Here is a 20,830-nt window from a genome sequence, read left to right on the forward strand (position 1 = left end):
GGGAAAGGTGAAGGAATGGTTGGCGTGTGAAAATGAAACGGGTGGAGGGGTTGATTTTTTTTTTCTGAATTTTTGGGCTAAAATGTTTACGGGTAAGATTGTTTGTACAATAGGTGATTGAAGTGATGTGATGTGGCCGTCCCAGAAATTATAGTAACCAGGAGCGACAACATGGCGATGCTAATAAAAAAGATAATATGTGCGAGGATAGTTTAAAAAGAGCCAGGATATCGGGTAAATGATAAAAAAAAAGAGACAGATAGAAAGAGAGAGGAAGAGAGAAAAAGACGACGACAGAAACGACGACTATCCATCACACGAGTCAAGCAGCCAAAGAAGGGATATTGATCGCTCTTGACAGCCGATGGTCATTGATGGGAAAGAAAAAAGAAACACAACAAAAACAAAGAAAAAAAAGGATGTTTCACGGTTTCATGGGTTCATGCACTCAGTAAGACAGGACTGGTGGTCGCTGTCGTAGAAGCGGTGGAAGAGGTCGCCGGGCCAGCCGGAATACTACACTGAGCGGTTGAATTGGAGGCCATGACAATCAAAGAATTAGATGTAAGGGTATCTGAAGCTAGGGTTGGACAGGAGGAAGAAGAGGATGAGGACGGTTCCTCGGATACGGAATGTCTGTCTTCATGATCCTGTGTATGATGAAGCGGCTGCGGCTGATGTCTTTTCAATTTGTGGGTGGTGATGGTAGAACACTCCTCGTTGTCGCTGATACTTTCCCCATCTGGACGTGCTCGTTTCCGATCCATTCGTTGTTCGGGTTTAGGATGTTGAGGAGATTCCGAGTGGATTAAATCGAGGAACGAAGTCAAATCATGATGTTTTTCGAGCACTGGTTCGGAAGATGTGGGAGGAGTATGCGATAAGAGGGACACGGAGGATGAAGACGATGACGACGAGCCACCCTTTCTCGTCAAATCGCTCGTCACTGGATGAGGAGGATGATTCAAATTATTAAATGCTTCGTCATTCTCCAGCCAACCCCAGTCAAAATGGCCGGCCGCCTCACACACGTCGCCTGGCGGTTCAGATCCCGATTTTTGTGACGGCGAGGGCGGAACTCCGCAAAGTAAATCAATATGCTCGAGTGATGATTCGTCTTTTTCGTCTCTCTCATTTTGGCGGCTCGCCTTTTCAACAACGTCATGGTCGTGGCTTTCAATGGCGTCCATCCCATCCTGCTCACTCGATAACCATGCCTCTGAGACGGTCTCGGACGAACTTGTCATGACACCCACCGTTTGATATTGATGAATTTTACTCCACAGTCTTTATAAGAAACACAGATCATAAGTCAGCGCAAAATATTCATCCAATCTTCCCCATTCTGATATTATTTTATCATCGTGGGGCTTTGTTGTGTTTCTTTTTTTGGGTAAGGCATCATCTGATTACCTCGAGTTGAGTAGGATATTTCGAAGAGGTAGTTCGTTTTGTGGTGCTGGATTAGAAAAAAGTTTAGTTTGGCACGCATTGAAGAGACGAGCAACGTAAGGGTCAGTGACAGAATCCATGATAAGGAAAAAAAAAAAAGGGGGAAAAAGGAAAAGAGTAAAAAAAAACGAAAAAAAGGACTTTGAGTACCTAAAAAAACCTGCGGACATTAGAATAAGGAAAAGGGGGTTATTTTATGGACCAATCACAGGCCAGGATTACGAGGTGTTTCAATTTCCACGGTCGTGTGACACCTACTTTGTCGGATACTGGGGCTGCGCGTTATTTTTTTCGACTTCCCGAATGAGTAAAAAAAGAAACCTTTTTTTTTTTTTTTTTTGTCAACTTTGACATTCTCATCCCACCATATCAAATCAAGTTTTTCGTGTGCCCCCGATCATTTATTGTACCAGCGCACAGGCCAATTCACCGATTTGTCCTTTTTGTTCCAAGAAAGAAATTTGATTAAAAGGGAGAGAGCTGATCCAACTCGTTCTTTTATTATGTGGTTTATCCTTTTTTTTTTTTTTTCTTTTCTTTTCAACAAGTATCCATCTACATAAAGCGCACAGACAAGCTGAGTGCCATGACGGTTATGATCCCGGTTTTTCGTAACCCGTGGATCCATAATACCCGCTCGGCACCGGAACCTTGCGAAGACTGATTGGGTCGATGCGACCTGTGCGGTTGTTGTGGGCGATGAGATGATGATGCACGTTGCGATGACTGCGTTCCCGCGCCCGATGTGGATTCCTTGTTCCGGCTTTGCTCACAGGGCAGTTTGGGACCCGTGATGACCGATCGCAGAGGGGTTTGAGCGGAAGCGAAGCCAATGCGATTTCTTCCCGCATCGAAAATCAGATAGGTCGAACGTAAAATACTGTCGCCTAGCAAGATCATGCCTTTGGAACCTAAAACGGAACTCTGTTTCGTTTGAAGCCAAGGTGCGATCCCAAACATACACTGATCCGACAAAGTATTGGCACTGGCATTGAGTGGAATCACTAGATTTGAGACGGACAGTCGTAGCCGTACCGGGGGACCCGAAGCTCGGTAGGTGGTAGAGAACTCGAGATCCAGCTCAAGAGGCGATTGACGCAAATGACAAGGAACCAGAAACACGCCGGTGGTCTCATCCAACAACACCTGATCCTGTCCTGCCACCGAAAGCACGATCTGTTCCGCCAATGCCTGATCCATATACGACAGTGTTGTGCCCGTATCGATAATGACGCCGCGGGTTTTGTTGAAAGGGGCATTAAAGATGATTGCGTCGTCGTCGGCAATATGCAATGATCGACCATAGACCATCCAGTATGCGTAAGCTCCGTTTTTGTGACCTTTTTTCTTGATTTTGGCCACGGGAAGGTACTGGATCATGCCTGTGTATTTTTCCTCGTCGACGCCGCCCAGGATCAATTCGCCCGACCACCCCGAGTGGAACATGGAATTCATATGAACCGAAAACACTGGTTCACGGATGACGCCCTTTTTCGCCAAACTGACAATGAACGGTTCGTGGGCCGCCTTGACCGCCGATGATGAAAGCTCCGGATACCCGAGTCCGAGGATCCCGTTGGGGAACACCTGCTCTTCCTTGGGCTTGTTGGTCATCGTGTTTGGAACCGTAATGATCTGCTCCGTAGATTTTGCCAGTCCAAACGGTTGTTTCGCCACTTTCAGTTTGCCAATCGTCATTGTGTCGCGTGCATATGTGCCATTAGCCTTGCCGATACCGTATTTGATGGCAAAAGGATGCCTTGTCTTTTCAAACGTCTTTGATTTCGAAGGATCAAATCGATTCAACGGACACTGGATCTTATCGCACTCGATGGATGGCACCCACACATCCGCACTAATTAGTCCAAAATCAGAAACCAGTAAATTTTGTTATGGTTGGTGGGACAGTGATTTTTTTACCTTCCTGTATCCAGAGCGACGGTGAAATTCTGTGGTGGCGTTCCGATACGGATGTTCACGAGATATTCCGAATTGTCGTCATTGAATAGTCGTGATTTGAATATAGGTGGCGGTTGCGACCGTCGTTGCAACGGAGAATCATGCGGATCGGTATCCGTCATTTTGTTTCGCTTATACAGAGGCAACCGTATCACTTCATCTGAAGAGATCGGCTCCATGTTGTGCGCATGTCCAAAGCTACTGCACCAAGTCCAAACAATCACATACAAACCAGCCACTTGACACCGCATCACAAAAAAAAATTGAGCCAAAAGGAAATTTGGAGGGAAAAAAAAAGAAGCGCGGGGAAAAACAAACAAAAAGCTTTGGAATGATCACTTACGATCGGCAAATCTCTGAAACTTATGACAAGGGCTATCAAACCCTTCCATGAACATCTCGCCTATCCCGCCCAATCCGCGCAAATTTTTTTTTAATTTTTTTTGTGGGGCTTTACAAAAACGGTAGAAAATCTTGCATTGACTCAACAAATAGAAATGGCGATGCTGGCTCGTTGTAAATAAGGATATATGGCAGAAAAGACATATCTTCGAATAGAGAGAGTGTCTTCATTTGATGAAACTGGGAAAAGAATGGGGATTAACGATAAGATTAGGATTTTATTACAATATGAATTATTAAAAGTATACAAATTACACAACAATTTGTTTTACAGATTTAAAAGAGGTGGGCAGGCATGACGGCAAAGATTAATGATATCAATAGTAGACAGGAGGGCCAGCCTGACAAGGCGGTGGTGGCCGATAGGTTGGAGGTACTTTCTGCGGTAGTGTTGTTGCCATTGACACTGCCACCGACTCCTTTGGCAGTGGCAATACCGACGCGATTTTTACCCATGTCAAACACGAGATAGGCGCTGCGCAGGATCGAGTCACCAATTAAAAACATTTCGCTTCCCAAGGCTCCGTTGCCACTCATGGGAGCTATACCGAATAAACATGTATTGGTTCGATCGGAAGAGGAGGAGGACGACGAGGTCAAAGGGATGATGAGTTCTCTTGCAGGGACGGTCAATACCACGGGATTATTGGTGATCGATTTGGTTTGGGACATTTGAAGTTGAACGGTGGCGGGGGATTGGCTGGCTGCGCAGTCAATGATAATCACACCGGATTGTCGATCCACCTGGAACCCGCTGTCGCCGACAATCGATCGAGCAATCTGAATGGCCACATCTGTTGGCAGATAAGTCAGCGTCGTTCCGGTGTCCAGAATAAAGGCGCCTACACGCTTGAGCTGGAAATCCGGATTCTCCAAACCATTGCGCACTGAAATGCCTTGGCCGTACACCATCCAATAGTAGTATCCACCGGAATCGCCTTGACGGCCTTTGGTCGAATCGCCTTCGGGCAAACTGGCGGGCTTGTTTTGCAACGTGGCCACAGGCAAGTAGGTCAAGTCTCCCGTATATTTGCTCTGATCGATCCCGCCAAACATGATCTCGCCCGCCCATTCTTTCTTGGCTAGGCTGTTGAGATAGATGGAGAAGATGGGTTCTTGAATAACGCTTTGCTTGACGAGATTAAACACAAACGGAGTGTAGGCCTGCTGGCCTTGGGTGGTGGCCGCTGTCAGTTGAGGGTACCCCAAGCCCAAGATACCATTGCCAGTTAATCCAGAAGCATTGGCCGGAGTGTTACCACCGGTCGAACTACCATCACCTGGGGTGGGATTGGTCAATATATCCTGTGTCGTGGTCGCCAAGCCGAATTGTTGGTTTTGCACACTGGCTCCACCGACGGTCACGGTATCGGTTGCATACGTGCCATTCACATTGCCTATGCCGTACTGAATGCCGAAATTTGACTGCAAATCTTTAAATGTCGTCGATCTATCTTCCTGAAACCGAGCAAAAGGACACGATTTTTTGGGACATTCCGATGCAGGAATCCAAAGATCGGCACTAATAATCCAATAAACAAAAAAAAAGAGATGTGATATTTTTTGATTTCGGTCAGCAAGCAAAATGTGAGGCCATAGGTCAGTTAAGGCTGGATCGTTTGATTGTAAATTTGTTTTTTTTTGTTTACCTTCCCGTATCCAATGTTACGGTGAAATTCTGAGGGGGAGTGCCAACACCGATTTGAACGAGATATTGTGACCCTTGATCATTGTAAAGCTGGGCAGTGTATTCTTGTCTTTTGGTTAAACGTTGATACCGTCGACGCACCATGCCGAGAATATCTTCTTGGGTCTCCGGATTGCGCATGATGGGCACCCTCAAAGTAGAAGGGCCAGGAGTCATCGTTGTTATCGCCGCATCCGCAACCAACAATATGGATGCCACGGTGATGGTCGTAATAGGTAGTGTAATTTGCATTGTTTATTTGTAAGTAGAAAAAAAAAAGAAAAAGAGAAAGAGGACACAAGAAAAAAAAACTGAAATGTTTGATGTACAAAATGACTTTTGTGTGTATGTGTGTTGGTTGCTCATCACGTCGGTCGATGATGCGTGACTAAGAAAAAAAAGACAAACCACCGAGGATTATCTGCACCGAAACCGTGAGCAGGGACTCGGGTTCACAGCAAGCCATCAGGAAGCTGCTGCCAAATGTCATATTTAGAATTTCCAAACCTTCCTCTTTGAATCAAAACATAGTCATGAAGCATACCTACTCGATGTAAAACAAAGACCATTGACCACAAAAAAACTCTCACACTCTTGACGTACTTGAACAATTCCATACGAAACCAGTTGATCTACGTTGATTCTATGGAGAGAAAAAAAATTCTACGATCTGTTTGGATCGTCACAAAGATGGTCGTAAAAGATGTTTGTTTCCCCGAGCGGATCAAAGTGGTCTGTCGCAAAGACGAAAAAGGCAATGAGGGATAAGCATTGGTTTGACGCATACGCTGGCCGATTGTCAGTCGGTCTCAGGCCCAATTGTGATACATAATTGATCATCTCCCCAACAGCCTGTGTCCTCGGCTCGGTCTTAAAGTGACACACACTGTGTCATTGACATGATTATGGACTGCTTCTTCCTATTGTCATGACAAAAAAATTATCTATCGGGATGGTGGTGCTGTTTCAAAACCAGGTGATACACATGTACTGGCATTGGGATTTGACCATTTTGGGCTCATCTCATGCTGCGCATATTCACGGATGACTTTTTGGAAAAAAAAACATACGTAGACCCGATATGGATCGATAATTAACTGAGCTCAGTTTATATGCTTCAAATAAAAAAAAACACTACAAAATAACATTGTATTTATTGTATCATTGGCATTGATTGTATGTTCCGGTGTTCCGGTTTCACATGGTCAGACTTATTTCGAAGCCGGTTTACGCAACATGGCATCTCTATCGGCACCCACACCGATCCAATCCACTATTTTCACAATACAAAAGCATTAAGCAAAAAGTGAGGACAGGCCTAGGGTTCTTTATATCAAGCAAACTTACCAGGAACACCTGTTTCACGTTCAATGAATTCAATGTATCTCTGAGCATTGGTGGGCAAATCTTCCCATCGGCGACAGGCGGAGATATCAGTTTGCCAACCCGGCAGATCCACATACTGTACTTCAATCCTGTCAAGTAGGGCTAAATCGGCCGGGAAAGTTGGTAGTGGCTTGTCATCTAAAATATATGCTGTGGCGACTTTGATAGTCGGCAATTGATCCAAAATGTCGAGCTTGGTCACATTGAAGCTGCATCCCAATCGCGTGTTAAAAATAATCATGGCCATGAGGGCATTGAGCGCACAATGTTAATTTACCTAGTATACCCGTTGATCATGGTAGAGTACTTAAGTACGACCAAGTCGAGCCATCCACAACGACGTTTGCGGCCTGTGGTTACGCCGAATTCGAATCCCACTTTTTGTAAATGCTCGCCAATTTCCTAGGTCAATGATTGAAATAAGTTGCATGGTCGGTGGGAAGCAGGGGTAGTATAGTGAACTATCTCTTTTTTCTTACATTGAGTTGCTCGGTTGGAAATGGACCACCGCCTACACGTGTGGTATATGCTTTGACCACGCCAATAATGTTGGTGATCATTTTGGGCGGAAGCCCGAGACCGGTGCAGACACCACCGATGGATGTGTTGGAAGAAGTCACGTATGGATAAGTACCGAAATCCAGATCAAGCATCAGTGCGTTGGCGCCTTCCACGAGAATGCGTTTGCCTTTTTGAAACTCGGCGTGAATAAAGGCCATGGTGTCAATGACATGCGGACGTAAGCGGTCGGCAAGTTCCTTGTAGCGAGCTAATTCGGCGTCCACGTCATAGTCAAACACGCCGTAACGTTTGTGTTTGTTGGCCACGAGAGTTCTGAATTTGGTGCTAAACGAGTCAAATTCATACAGGTCGTGGATGCGAATACCGGAACGAGACGCTTTGGAGGAGTAGGTTGGGCCAATACCTTTCTTGGTGGTGCCAATACTGCCCACGCCTCGTTCAATTTCTTTCAAACCATCAATGACTTGATGCACACCAAACACGAGATGGGCACGGTCCGAAATAAACAGTCGGTCTTTGCACTTGAGGCCTTGTAAGAAAAAAAAAATGAGCATTCTTGTTTGCCCATTGATCACTTGTCATCATTTACCTTTAGCTTCCAGGCTTTCCAATTCATCGAAAAAGGAGGGAAGATGCACGACTACTCCCGAACCAACCACAGCAATACAGTTGGGATTAATCAAGCCTAGGTAAAAAGAAAAGAGCGAAAAACCGTGTTATTACTGGAGAAGCAACGACACCACACCGGCCGAAACACCTTACCGGACGGCAACATGTGAAAATCATACTTGGTGTTGCCTACGACTATAGTATGTCCAGCGTTGTTGCCACCCTAATAACATAGCCTTTGTGAGTGAAACCGTGTTTATTGCATGCAAAGTAGCGTGGTTCATTTTGCCTACCTGACATCGAGCACACACGTCGGCTTCACTGCAGAGAATGTCCGAAAGTTTTCCTTTGCCTTCATCACCCCATTGCGTTCCTAAAACCACCGTGACGCCATCTTTTGGTAAGAGAGACCCCATTGTACGAAACAAAAAAGAGAAAACGGTCAAGAAACCAAGACTCTCCAAAAACTTGGATGCGTGGTCCGTTTCATGCAAAAATTAAGATATCGGACCGTTCCGTCCAAAATCGCCATGAAACCGGCCAATTAGAATTAGCATCGTCGGACCATCAGTCAAATTTGCCGGTTCTTTGAAGCCCCGATTTATCCGATCGGTGCAACACGAAAAAGAAAAAAAAAAGACCTCATTCCTTCGCCACCAGTCTTGGCATGTCTCTGCATCTGTCGCCTCGGACCCGCTTGGATGCCACAGAAAAAGTTCTTTCAAAAGTTGTAGAATTTAAAATTTTACGCGCTATGATAGAGAAAAAACCTTCATAATTTGTGTGACAAGTCCTTTCACCCTTAACGCAAGGATGATACCATGGCATCGCTTTCTAAATGATGACGTTCGACTGAGCCAAAAAAAAAAGCATTTTTTCAAAGGATATGCATGTTTATGGCATCGTTATTATATGCATTCATCTCGCAGATAAAAGATGCAAATAGCCGGTTATCTTATCTTTCTTGCTTTTCTTTTTAGGTGCAAAATCAGACACCTTGTTTCTAGACCAACGCCTTTCTTAAGCCATCCCTTATATTACTGCATACTGTAAATGCGCGTTTTCAGTTGAACCGAAACCGAACAAACTTTGCCATCGTATGCGAAGCAGGTGTCAGGATCAAGGGGGTGCTAGCGTGTAAACCCGTTTACATGCAGCCAAGTAGAACTGGTAGGGTGGTTAACAACTGAGGAGCAACGGTAATCCGATATTACCGGGACGGACTCCCTGTGGACGGAAAAACCATGAACTGTAAACACTCATTGGAACCTAGTATCAATCTGACATGAAAGTATCCTTTTATCTCGTCAAATGATATAAAATATAAAAAATTATACCATAGAAAATAATAGTGCTCTTTTGCACTACCAAGCATGTGGAGTAATGATTCATTGTTTACGTTACATCATGAGATGCTTGCCCGCAAGTTGCCAATGAATGGCCATGTTACACAACAAACTGTAGAAAATGCCATCCAGGAGTTACACCTGCGTAGGCCGCAATAGTGGCATTGCCTTGCATGACGGCACATCCAATGATGAGAAAGATCGTAGCGCGTTTTATACAATGAAGAATGGTAACATCGATGGGAAATGATGTGCAAACGTAAAGAGACAATCATTGCATACAAATAAAGCGACATGTCAAAGCTAAAAAAATAAATTAAAACAAATTAATTTTCACATGGCCACTCCACACTGAGCTGGCTCCGATCTGACAGCATGTGAATATCTCAAGAGAGGGCTAAAAAGGAAATGCTTTCATTCTTGTTCATTCTCTCCTGCTCTCTCTCTCTTTTTCTTCTCTTTTGTTGTCTTGCGTGTTTTTGGTTTCCTCTTGCGTTATACTACTCCAGCTACTGCTACTAATCATAACTGGGTGACACCAATGGCGTCGCAGCTGACATTACAAAAGAAAACGCAATGGCAATGGCTACCTGTGTGGATGGTTCATCTCCTTGGCTACTCGTCATTGGCCGCCACCTTGATTAGCTTCATGGCCCAGTGCTACAAAATCTACGTTTCCAAGCAACAACTTCCCGATATTTTATTCAGGAAACGACATTCCAAAAATCCAAAGCTGGACAACTTGCACGATAAACCACTAAAAAGGTCAAGCAGTAACCTCAGTTGCATAAAACAACAGGTTCGCTAGCATTTTTCTAATTTTATCTGATGATCATTGCACTGACCAACAGACAACTTAGTCACCGCCGTCGGTTGAATCCACCCATGGAAATGTTTTTCGTGCATTATCACCTACCAACGGTTTCAGTCGTATTCTTAGTAGCCTTGCCTCCGTGAATCCAAAGAGAAAAGAGAGATTGACCATTTCTTTGAAAAACGTAATTCCGGTCCGAAAGCAATCAGTCTTTGACAATATATACTGATCTCTCCTTTTTTTTCTACCGTGTAGACCATCCTTTGGAATCCATCAGTGGATCTCGCGACGCCCAACCATGCCTTTCGCGAAAATACCACGGCTTTGCTCAGTCAAATCCATCAATCATACGATCTGTACATGATTATTCAGATCAATTCAGAAACAGAGCAAGATCAGATCCAACAATTACTGGAAAAGGCCAAATTATACGACGTGCGAACCACCCAAGTGATTTATTGTTCTACAGCAGAGGACAAACTCGCCATGATTCGTCGCATCCATCCTCACATCCACATTGAAGGCGGATCCGAATTCGACGATGGAGCCGATGTTGTACGGACGCTCACACCTGATGTTCCCAATATTATATGGACCACGTCTCGCTTACGGCGTGACTCGACCGGATCAAACCTCAACATCACAGAGACATCAGATACCAACGTCGAAATGATACCATGTATACTAACATCCTCTGTTGCACGTCATATTGGATTCGACGCCGCCATCAAACCATAGTCCGTCATGTTTCTTTCTCTCGACTCCATTACTACATCCTTCATCCTTTCTGTTGTTTGTCTATATCCTTGAGCATGTCTTTTTTTCCCCCCATCGTTCCATTAGCATTCCTGGCATAAACAATAAAATTCTGTTTTCAATGAAAAAATAAAGATTTACCTGACCATTGGCTGTGAGCGACTCGCTCATTGAGATCTTGAGCATCGGGGGACGGCATGGTCTCCATCATGGAGTCTACTGCGTAATATTTGGTGAAAATGTCGTCCGTTTGCTCGGGTAGTTGTTCCTTGGGGTCCCACTCTCGTTGTTTTTCGTGATAACCGGAGACCTGGCCGCCTCGACGTTCCGATAAACTTCGCCGGAGAGCGGGAGCGGGAGCTAACCTTGGTACATCCGCGTGAACCAATGGTACCTGACTGTGCAACGGCTCCAAGGACTTGAAAACCGGCTTGTCCTTACGCTGTAGCTTGGGAGATCCCAATGGTGCCTCCGATGATGATGCTATCGCGGGCGCGGGCTCTGGCTCGGGTGATGTCCCTTTTTCGATCTTGTTTTCATCCATCCCTTTTGATAGTGGTGATTGCAAAAGCTGTTGCGGTTTTTCAATTACGATCATGGGAACTAGATATGATCCAGATTGTGTGAGACTCGATAGCTAAATTGGTAACAGTGCACAAGTTTTACCTGGTGATTCGGCGTTGACCGGTGACGTCGGTATGGGTTGTTGTAACCCGTCTGCGGACTTGGTCCTCGTGTTGCTTACTCGACGGTTGGCTGGGTCGGGTTCCCAGTCGTCCAGGTGACCGGGACTGGGCATCTCGCGCTCTTGCTTCAATTGTCTAGCTTTTAGATACTTTCGACGCACCAGCAACATGGCGACAAAACTCTTTGCTTTCTCCTGTGCCAACATCTTGTCAATTTTTTCCTGCTTTTTCGCACGATGAACAAGTTCATCAAATCTACAACGGTTGTGGAAAGACGAGAGTTCAGATTCACATAAAGAAAGAGCTCAAAAAATGGAGACTTACGTCAGTGATTTGGTGACATCGACCAAGCGTATGGCCAAAATTTCCAACATTTCATGAAAAGCGATTCCCCGTGAACCGGACGTGTATAAAATTTCCTGCGCAGTGCCGTAATTAGAATGGCGCTTTGCTGAAGAGAATTAGGCATTCATATATACCTGATACAATTCGATGTAGCGATTGCGTCGATCTCTGATTTTTTCGACATTGATGGTCGATAGTAATTTATTGACGGCGTAGAAATTGTACAGCCGTTCTCCGGGAATGGCGCTTTGAATAGTCGATAAGGCGGTGGATTCAATCGCCGGGCCAGGAACAGAGACGTAATGAAAACTGTTGCGGTCGATCTTATTACTTGCTTTCAGCAAGTTTTGCAAACTGTGCTTGGAGTCGTAGATGTGGATAGCCAAAATGCCCTTGAGTTTCTGCAACGCAGTTAAGTCACCTTACATACATGAATAGGCCCACTTTTTTCATGGTTCTTACTCGAAGAAATCCAGGTACATCATTCATGTCCATGTACCCCGTCGCTCGAGGGTCAAACTCGGACCATGCTTCCTTGAAACTATAGCCAACCAAGATATCCGTCATCTTATGGCCAGGGTCTCGCCATAAAATTTTACAAAACTTACTACCGCAAATCGGTGCGCGTCACCAGCGTAAATCGGTTACGCTTGTCAAATGTAAACGAAAAATTATTAATGACAATCTAAAAAAGGAAATGAATTATTCGTTGATCATTGATATCGTGTGCTCGCTGGAGCAACAAATTACGTACCACAGTAAAGAGGTTGACAAAAATATAGGTACATATGACATAAAACATGACAAATAGCGTCGTGGCGGCCACGGAGGATCCACAATCTTCGCCCTCCACACACTGGGGTGATTGCACCGAATAATCGTGCATCAAGAAATCCCAATTTTCCCCCGTCGCCATTCGGAACAACGTCAGGATCGTGAGTCCGAAATCGCGGAAATTTGCATGCCTGTTGCCATACGGCCCAAAGCGCGTCTTTCCAAACAACTCTTGAAAAATGACGGCAAAAATAATTATCATCAACAAAAATACCGCAGATACATAGAATACAGACGGGAGTGCTTTCCTAACGGCGGGTTATCTTATGTTATGTCCTTTTCTTTTTTTTTTTTTTTTTTTTTTTTTTTTTACATGACAGTGTCTTATACACAACTTACTGCACTGCGCGAAACAAAGTGTCCAGCGCTTCATTTCGTTGCGCTAAACGGAATGCGACGCAGATCAACAATAGCTTGTACACTATATTCCACTCTACCTGTGACCTCAGTCGGGGTTATCAGTCGTACGGCATATTCAAAAATGAAGAGCTACCAACTTACACTGAGCATGTAATAAAATCTTGGAATGCTGGTAGCCAGTACTATGAGGATCGATGAGTTTGATAAAGAATAATGGGATGTCATGGGGCCAAAACCCGCTTACGCATGCTTATGATAATTCCATCATAAATATTCCACAGAGATGATGCCCACTAAAAATAAATATTAGCCATTGCTCTGGGCTGCGCGTTTAAGACCGTTTACTTTACCTTTCGAAATCCCAAACCAAAAAGTTTGACCAATACTTCAAAGATGTACATGAGCAGAAAAAATAGATTCATGTCATCTATCAATCTTGATTAATAGCCAAAGCCAGCATCTGCCCAATAGGGATTGTTACTTTGAAAATTGTTGAGCCAGCGGGCTTGGTAAGCGTGTTCTGACATGAAAACGACTGATTTCCCCACAATGCATATCAGTACGAAACCTCCTATCTAAAGTGGACCTTATTTCTCTTGCCTATATTCGCCACCAACATGGCCGTCATAAAGTGGGAGAACCTCTTGCCGGTTTTTCCCGTCGTTAGCTTGTAGCACAGTAGCCGGATGGGGTTGGTGGGTTTGTTCACTTTGCGCGACGGGTTGATCAACGCCAATTGACGCTGTAAATCTCGAAATTTGCGTTGCGCCCCCGTGAGAGATGAAATGCCACTACGTTGTTTGAACATTTCCAAAAGGACCTACAGATCAAAGAAGAGATTCAGGACAATGGAATCATCTTTCACATAGAACAAAGTAAATGAAAGCTTACACCGATAAATAATTGAATGGAACACAGTGAAGCGACAAACATAAAAAGCACATAATACGTCGAGTGCCATATCGAGATGCCGGTCCAATGAAACCGAGGTTGCTGGCCTGCGACGGGAACCACACTCATGGCCGAGAAGAGAGACACAATCTACAACAGAGAGCATATCACCACCAGTCAAATCTGTGCCATTGACAGTAGAATGGCGCCCAGAACAAAACACTTACCCATCCTTCTCCTGTAGCGCACTCAAACAAGTGCAACAACGACGATTTAAAGTCGTCAAACGAGTATTGGTAAGGGTTTTGCCAAACGCGAGGGATAAGGATATCGACATTATCTTCGTCTTGTGCCGCATATTCGCCCAAGCACATCTTGGCACCTGGAATCATCATATCGTTGCAAAAGCGGAAACGACTGTGGAAAATAAAACATCCATAGATGGCGAAGGGAACAAAAACCAGCAAGTTCAGAATGAGAGCGTCGATCATTTTGGGAAGTCCATGCATCAGGTCGAGGAAAATGATGCGCATGCCACGGATAAAGTAAACAATGCGCACAATGCGCCACACCCTCAGAATTCTGAGCCAACTGCTCCGTTGCATTCCGTGGAAACTGCATAGGACGATCAGTTGGCTGATTAGCAACGCCACATCCAAGATGTTCCACAGACTGCGCAAGTAAGATTCTGGCAGCACAATCAATCCATTCGCCACGATATGCAATCCCACGTCCAGAAACGATATACCCAGAAATACAATTTGCATGTATTCAATGCGCTGCCGTGCATCGGCTGGTCCATGATGCCATTCTCCCTGGGAGAAAAACAAGCCGAGGATGACGCTCGTACAGAGCATGCCAAGGAGCAGCCACCGGTAAATGTGATTGTTAATAATCATCACACTGTATCGACGAAGCCAGTGATTGGGCTTGAGTATTACGAGGGTGCGAAACCGTCGCAGGTTCTCGAGCACGACATCCTTGTTTTCTTGCGCCACACTCCGTTCATATTCATCGCCATATTTCACCAAAGTCTCCTCGCTCTTCCCCTCGGGCCGGATCAGATTGGCCATCCCCTCAAGCTGACCGACCGTGGAAAACCTTGACAATCGCATAAGTTTATCATTTTCAGTGGCATTATTGATTTATCTACCTACCCTGTAGAAAAAAAACGACGCTTTTTTGGCGTATCGCGATTGGGTATCGGCTCTTTTGACGAGGCAGAAGGCTGGGTATGATCGCTGAAAGAGTACATATTGTTCATAAAATCCTTGAATGTCGCATGGGTCACTGTGGCGGTCAGATGCGATGGGATACTCTTCAACTGAAGTTTTTTCTCGTCTTGTTTCATAAACAAGGGAAGTAACAAGCTAAACCATGATCTTCCATCAGCTCTACAGATGGGCATAGCGTGTCTTTTCTATTGACTAGACTTGCCTTGCAATTCGATCCAGTTGAAAGTATTCTGGCTGCCACCGGTGTTGTCGAATGTATTTCTTGATTTGAATTTGCCGGATTTCATCCTCATCCAGATTGAAATTCTCCATAATGACAGCAATAAATAGATTCAGCACAATGTCTGTAGCGGTGTGTTAAGTCATTTGGATTCCGTTTTCTGTTTATCCCTTGTCATTTAAAACTTACAGTGGACGACAAAGTAGATTAATATCATAAAGAGAGCGGCGTAAACCGCCGATGAATTTCTTTGACTATGCATGGATCGAAAGAGAATGTCCTAACATGATTTAAGATAAAGATGCCTTCTTTTATATAGGAAAGTGTTCTGTTGACTTACTGTCCAATTTTCTCCTGTCATAATCTAGAGTGTGAAAAAAAGGAGGGTTATTTATTCTACCCGAATCATGAACCTGTTTTCCGTACCTGGAAGAGAGCCAGGAACGCTTGATAGAAATTGTCGAATCGCATAAATGGCATCTCATCATCCTCGCTGGGATCGTAGTCTCCACCAAACAGTTGAACAGCAATAGGACTGAAAAGGAACAGCACCAGAAACGTGAATAACGTGAGGTTAAGTACGCCTTGGCCGTCACCAATAACATCGGACTGAATGTAAATTCTATCCGTCAGCCGTATCATCTTTGATCAGATGCATATTTTTTACGTACCAAAAGGCTCAAAACACGTGGCAATAGGAAAATGAGACGATACGATCGAAGGATGCTGAATAAAGTTAGGTATCGATAGGCTTGACCGTGCTTCACAAACGCCAGTTCAATCACTAAAGTGATGATGGCAATGATAAAATCCGCTCGATTTCGGTAAGACGACCAAAAATAATTCCATGTCTTGGCGCCCGCTAACCGGATGAAAATCTCGACGGCAAAAAGAAACGTAAATGCCCGATTCAGATTCACTAACAAAAACAATAATGTTGAGTCGCCATGTAAGTCGAGGGAAAGCCAAAAAAACTTTGTCAAAAGATCCACCTAGTACTCGTTCCGATTCGACATCGAGAGACGCGCTGTAAAAGCACATGACAATAATATCGGCTGCCACGACAATGGAGCCGAGGTAGGGAAACCATGGTTTCTTGACAAGCACATAAGCCCATCTTCGCCAGCAGTGCATTTTGTCTTGATCCACTCTTTGCCCTGTCCTCGCTTGAGTTTCAAAGATCCATTCCTCATTCTCTTGGTCGTCATAATCCTTGAGCAGGTGGCTCACTATTAATAGTCGCGGTTTCTTGTCCACCGAGAAAGCTCGCATATTACCACTCGCCAAGGCAAAGGAGGTGGTGATGACGGCTAATCATAGCAAGTCCACGGATGAGTTGACTATTTACAAGGGACGCTGTGTGACCAAAAAAGCTTACCGATAAACATGGGGATCATGATAAAAGTCATTAAATAAATACACGCGCAGTAATAGACCGTCGCCGCCGCCATGGAGATACTGCCTTGGCTCTGATACATCATGTCGGTCCATCCTTCGGTTGAAACCACCGTAAACACATTCAATAGCGTGTAAAAAATATTCTGGAAACTGACGTATCCCCACGCAGGCTCGTTCTGGAGGTCCTGAATACACACTTGACCAATTTGGCAGATATAACCGTCATTCGACTGCGTATTCACATACTCGCCGGTCCGCAGATCAAACACATCGGTTCGATATCCTGACGCATTAAAGTAACCACTGCACAACCTTTCTGGTTTCACATACACAATATCTAATTGTTCCTCAATTATTTTTAGACTGATACATCTCTCATGTATCGAAGCCAAAACATATGCATACCTGTCATTCCTTGATGTAATCCTTCTTCTGGCATAAGGGCACATTGCCTTGAAAAAGCATTCATAAACACAAACAGTCCCAGCAGCGAGAACAAGAGCCAGAAGAACGTAAAGAAACCTAGAATGTTCCACAGCATATCCACACTGGATCGCAGCGATTGCATAATAACCTAAGTTTGGGACGGTTAACTATGCTGCTGACATTATGCCATTGAGTTGATCAGTCAGTGGTCGCTTACTTCTGTACCGGCGGTAATAGGCAAAAACCGCAATACACGCGCGGCCGATAACGCTTGAAACAAGGACCAAGGTGTATGCGTAGTGAACATGGTAAAAACATCTACCCAGAATCCCGTGATGGCAATAATATCTAAAATATTGGCCAGACTGCCAAGATAGGCCCCGTGATAGATGGTTAGATAATCCAGTTCCTGAGCAGAGATTGCTGGTAAAGACGGTCGTGGTTTCCTGAATTCCGACGGATGACTGGCGTTGAGGGGTGAAGGAGGGCCGCTGTACCAAACAGACGGTTGCGAAGATGAGTCGCCCACGGACCATGATGGCGATTTTGAAAACGAGCGATAGTGGTTCGATGCATGGGCTGAGCTGTGGTTGGGCGAGTTTTCCAAGTCGAATTCCTCAAATGATTCATGCCGACGAAACCGATCGGGACTGTAGTGCACCGGCGACCGCGTTCCATCCGCATGGGTAGAAAATCGATTCACTCTAGGAACGCCCCGTACATCATTGTGCCCCTCGGAATCGTCCGTCTCGGCCGATGGATCCTTCTTTTGCCGACGAAAGAACGCACGAAAACGAGTCAAAACGGAACGGAACGTAGGCCGCGACGTTGAATGAGACGAGAGTAGTAATCCATAGACGATAATCTTGGCCACTGCCTCGCATCTATCATGGGCGGAGGTTTTTATATAGTTGACTCGATCGACACAGGCTAGTCAGAGTGAGGGTAACTTACGTGTAAATGACGTGAATGCCTAGCAACGCATACTGACTGGCGCGCGAGAACCCCACTTTATCTGCACTCGTACGGATAGGTACGGTGGCTAAAATCAGCCATTGCGCGACTAGCAGAATAAATATACAAAGATTGAACCATCTGAAAATTGAACGGTTATTATGAGGGGGTCGTTGATCGATCTTGTTGCAGCCCGTTTTTTCCTTACCTCGATGCTAACAGTTTCCACAGCGTCAGCCGAAGTGGATTGTCAGGTTTAAAAGCAAACAGGGACCATCCTTGGAGTTGTGGCGTAATGCGATGATGGTTGGGGTCTTGAGCGGGCGTTTCCGAAGGCCAGCGAAATAGGGTTTGGATGTGGTGAGCAAGACGATGTAAAGCTGACAAGAGCGAGGGGACGCCTGACAAAGACTTGATATTGTTCACGTGCCGGTCTTCTGAAGGAAACAACACCGATTGCGTTTCCGGGTTGGGTAAAGAGGAAAAATGCAGTGGCGAGGCACTATCATAGGCGGTACCTTGATCTTTGACTGGCGGTCCGAGACTGAAGGAACTACTTACGGATCGGTGTTGGGAATGGTGGGGTGGATGCGTGCGTTCGGTATAGGACATGGTTTCACTGTTGCTCGATAGGGAAGGGACTTTACTCAGATGTCGATAATCGTCTTGTACCGTCGGGCCTGTCATGTTTCGCGTTTTGGGTATCGGTGATGATGTTCCATGGGCCGCAGTCGGTTGTCGATCCGGCGGATCGGGGCCTTGGTGGGCAAGTATCGCGCGTGTTTGTATGGCCTGGAGATAACGGGCCAAGGCCGTGATTTCATCGACGGACATGCGTGTGGCGACAGGTTCAGGGCTTCGAGCATCGACGACGCGAGCGGCCATTACCATCAACGTATGCAAGGTTCGGTTCCAGGCCGATCGGAGTAGGGACGGAGCCAATTCGGCGGTTTTGGTACGTTGGGCCTGCGTGATGTGGGAGGCCGATACTTTTAATAGTTTGGAGAATCGGCGAATGGGAGGCCGCTTTTCATCGGTTCGGGTTGGATTCAAGGTATGGATGGATAGACCATGTTTGCCCGATAATTGAGGTGACAAAAAAGAGGGGTGACTACTGGGCCACGGTTCGGATTTCGGGGTGTTGTCGGCAGATGGATGAATAAACTGAGAGGTCGTTCTGACACTGATAGAAGAGGTACCAATGTCCGATGCAGTGGAATGGGCGGGCCCCTCCAGCGGGTGTTGAAGGATCTCGTTGCCTGGTTCGTCCATGGGTATAATTTCTTTCCCGTCATTGTAAGTGTGTCGAAAAATGTTGCCATTGGCGATACTTCGTCGCCTTGTACCTAGGGCCGGTCGTTGATGCAACAGGTTATCCAGTTTATCTTTCTTCTTTAAGCGTTCGCGGGTCAAAGGCGGATTCTGCGAGTGCGAGTCCGATCCTTGCGCGGAGCGCGACGACCGTGGTACAGGGATAGAGAACGATCGATGTCGAAGCCCACTCTGACTGGAATGATAGCTATCTCGTCCCGGTGAGGATCCATGTGGCATGGCCTTAATTTGATGCCTAGAAAAGGTGCCGTGATTAATGAAAAAAAACAAGGGTCCAAATAACCAAAACAAAAAGAAAACCCAAAGAACAAGTGGCAATTGTAAAGTGCGATCGGCATACATAATGGACTTTTTTTTTCGGAGCATTTTATGCGTGTGACTAGCGAAAAATTCCATGGGCCGGATTGTGGGCTTTTTGAGTGAATCGCTCAATCTTCATATAGAACCTGACCGGGCTATTCACCGTGAACAATGAATTTCACTTGCGGATGTCTGTTTGACCGGTCCATGAAGGAACCGCATTTCAAGAAATCCAAGCATTTCCAAGACTTGGCAGCAAGCTTCGCCATCAATGCCAAAGGTGAACAACTTGGCGCACAGTAAGCGTTTTCTGCATGGCTACTTCTTGTAAAATTCCATTCTTGTAACGCTGACAACCATGATTATTGGTTCGTAAATGAAAAAAGCTATTCCTGGCTTGTTGAGATCCACAAACCCATGGGCGTGTCTGCGCCTTATGTAGAAGCAACATTAGAGAATCCTCAAGATCGATCGCAACCACTTCATGTGCCTGCAGTGCAGGTACAAAACAACGATCCTACTCAACAGTTTGCCCATCCTCGTTACTATGTTTTGTCGCCTGCTCTTCCCAAATTGGATTGTGGGCTTTACAAAATGAAGTTGACGGCGTATACCGACAAATCCAAAACCGTCAAATTAGCCGAGCATGAAAACGAGTTACTATCGCGCGTCAACACCGATACATGCTACAAAACCGAATTTATGGAGCGAATGAATGCCGCAGCACGTTATGCAGAAAAAGAATGGGAAACTCGGCAATAGAAAACCGCACCTGGCTGATTGATCTTCCACAAGTCAGATAACAATCCTTGCAAACCGTCGCCGAGAAAGGAGCAGTAGTAGATCAAAGGTTGACCGACGACACCTTTTTTTTTCTTCCTGGGGATCTTGACACCCAATTACTTGATTACTTGAG

General features: G+C 45.3%; 8 protein-coding genes across 8 annotated transcripts; 2 read left to right on the forward strand and 6 right to left on the reverse strand.

Moving 5' to 3' along the window:
- Window positions 1-440: 440 nt before the first annotated feature.
- BYT42DRAFT_548862 (uncharacterized protein) lies at window positions 441-1,532 on the reverse strand (the record flags this gene model as incomplete). Its single annotated transcript, XM_051566036.1, has 2 exons — window positions 441-1,287; window positions 1,414-1,532. The coding sequence occupies 2 exons, from the start codon at window positions 1,530-1,532 to the stop codon at window positions 441-443; spliced, it is 966 nt and encodes a 321-aa protein (XP_051420210.1).
- A 475-nt stretch (window positions 1,533-2,007) lies between these two features.
- Window positions 2,008-3,533, reverse strand: BYT42DRAFT_548863 (aspartic peptidase domain-containing protein; the record flags this gene model as incomplete). Its single annotated transcript, XM_051566037.1, has 2 exons — window positions 2,008-3,307; window positions 3,373-3,533. The coding sequence occupies 2 exons, from the start codon at window positions 3,531-3,533 to the stop codon at window positions 2,008-2,010; spliced, it is 1,461 nt and encodes a 486-aa protein (XP_051420211.1).
- Window positions 3,534-4,089: 556 nt separating this feature from the next.
- Window positions 4,090-5,750, reverse strand: BYT42DRAFT_538226 (aspartic peptidase domain-containing protein; the record flags this gene model as incomplete). The annotated part of the gene is made up of 2 exons (XM_051565512.1): window positions 5,463-5,750; window positions 4,090-5,335 (listed from the first exon to the last, which is right to left on the reverse strand). Exons 1-2 carry the CDS (start codon window positions 5,675-5,677, stop codon window positions 4,090-4,092), a joined length of 1,461 nt encoding a protein of 486 aa, XP_051420212.1. The 5' UTR covers window positions 5,678-5,750.
- A 961-nt stretch (window positions 5,751-6,711) lies between these two features.
- On the reverse strand, window positions 6,712-8,433 carry BYT42DRAFT_548865 (adenylsuccinate synthetase; the record flags this gene model as incomplete). The annotated part of the gene is made up of 7 exons (XM_051566038.1): window positions 6,712-6,773; window positions 6,848-7,095; window positions 7,164-7,288; window positions 7,366-7,937; window positions 7,998-8,093; window positions 8,171-8,240; window positions 8,311-8,433. 7 exons carry the CDS (start codon window positions 8,431-8,433, stop codon window positions 6,712-6,714), a joined length of 1,296 nt encoding a protein of 431 aa, XP_051420213.1.
- A 1,471-nt stretch (window positions 8,434-9,904) lies between these two features.
- BYT42DRAFT_647857 (uncharacterized protein) lies at window positions 9,905-11,097 on the forward strand (the record flags this gene model as incomplete). The annotated part of the gene is made up of 3 exons (XM_051572722.1): window positions 9,905-10,162; window positions 10,224-10,361; window positions 10,433-11,097. 3 exons carry the CDS (start codon window positions 9,905-9,907, stop codon window positions 10,913-10,915), a joined length of 879 nt encoding a protein of 292 aa, XP_051420214.1. The 3' UTR covers window positions 10,916-11,097.
- On the reverse strand, window positions 10,956-13,559 carry BYT42DRAFT_617171 (uncharacterized protein; the record flags this gene model as incomplete). The annotated part of the gene is made up of 12 exons (XM_051572153.1): window positions 10,956-10,993; window positions 11,075-11,536; window positions 11,600-11,874; window positions 11,944-12,038; window positions 12,099-12,365; window positions 12,427-12,505; window positions 12,573-12,649; window positions 12,719-12,929; window positions 13,138-13,235; window positions 13,300-13,340; window positions 13,403-13,451; window positions 13,509-13,559. The coding sequence occupies 12 exons, from the start codon at window positions 13,557-13,559 to the stop codon at window positions 10,956-10,958; spliced, it is 1,743 nt and encodes a 580-aa protein (XP_051420215.1).
- Window positions 13,560-13,729: 170 nt separating this feature from the next.
- BYT42DRAFT_617172 (Ion transport protein-domain-containing protein) lies at window positions 13,730-19,833 on the reverse strand (the record flags this gene model as incomplete). Its single annotated transcript, XM_051572154.1, has 15 exons — window positions 13,730-13,978; window positions 14,050-14,199; window positions 14,277-15,150; window positions 15,207-15,419; window positions 15,478-15,628; window positions 15,694-15,784; window positions 15,845-15,868; window positions 15,931-16,113; window positions 16,176-16,423; window positions 16,497-16,814; window positions 16,883-17,239; window positions 17,308-17,476; window positions 17,546-18,212; window positions 18,283-18,423; window positions 18,491-19,833. 15 exons carry the CDS (start codon window positions 19,831-19,833, stop codon window positions 13,730-13,732), a joined length of 5,178 nt encoding a protein of 1,725 aa, XP_051420216.1.
- Window positions 19,834-20,085: 252 nt separating this feature from the next.
- Window positions 20,086-20,676, forward strand: BYT42DRAFT_617173 (uncharacterized protein; the record flags this gene model as incomplete). Its single annotated transcript, XM_051572155.1, has 2 exons — window positions 20,086-20,213; window positions 20,301-20,676. The coding sequence occupies 2 exons, from the start codon at window positions 20,086-20,088 to the stop codon at window positions 20,674-20,676; spliced, it is 504 nt and encodes a 167-aa protein (XP_051420217.1).
- Between the last annotated feature and the right edge of the window lie 154 nt (window positions 20,677-20,830).

Source organism: Radiomyces spectabilis, assembly GCF_025331425.1.
Source record: "Radiomyces spectabilis strain NRRL 2753 chromosome Unknown BYT42scaffold_12, whole genome shotgun sequence".
NCBI lineage: Eukaryota > Fungi > Mucoromycota > Mucoromycetes > Mucorales > Radiomycetaceae > Radiomyces > Radiomyces spectabilis.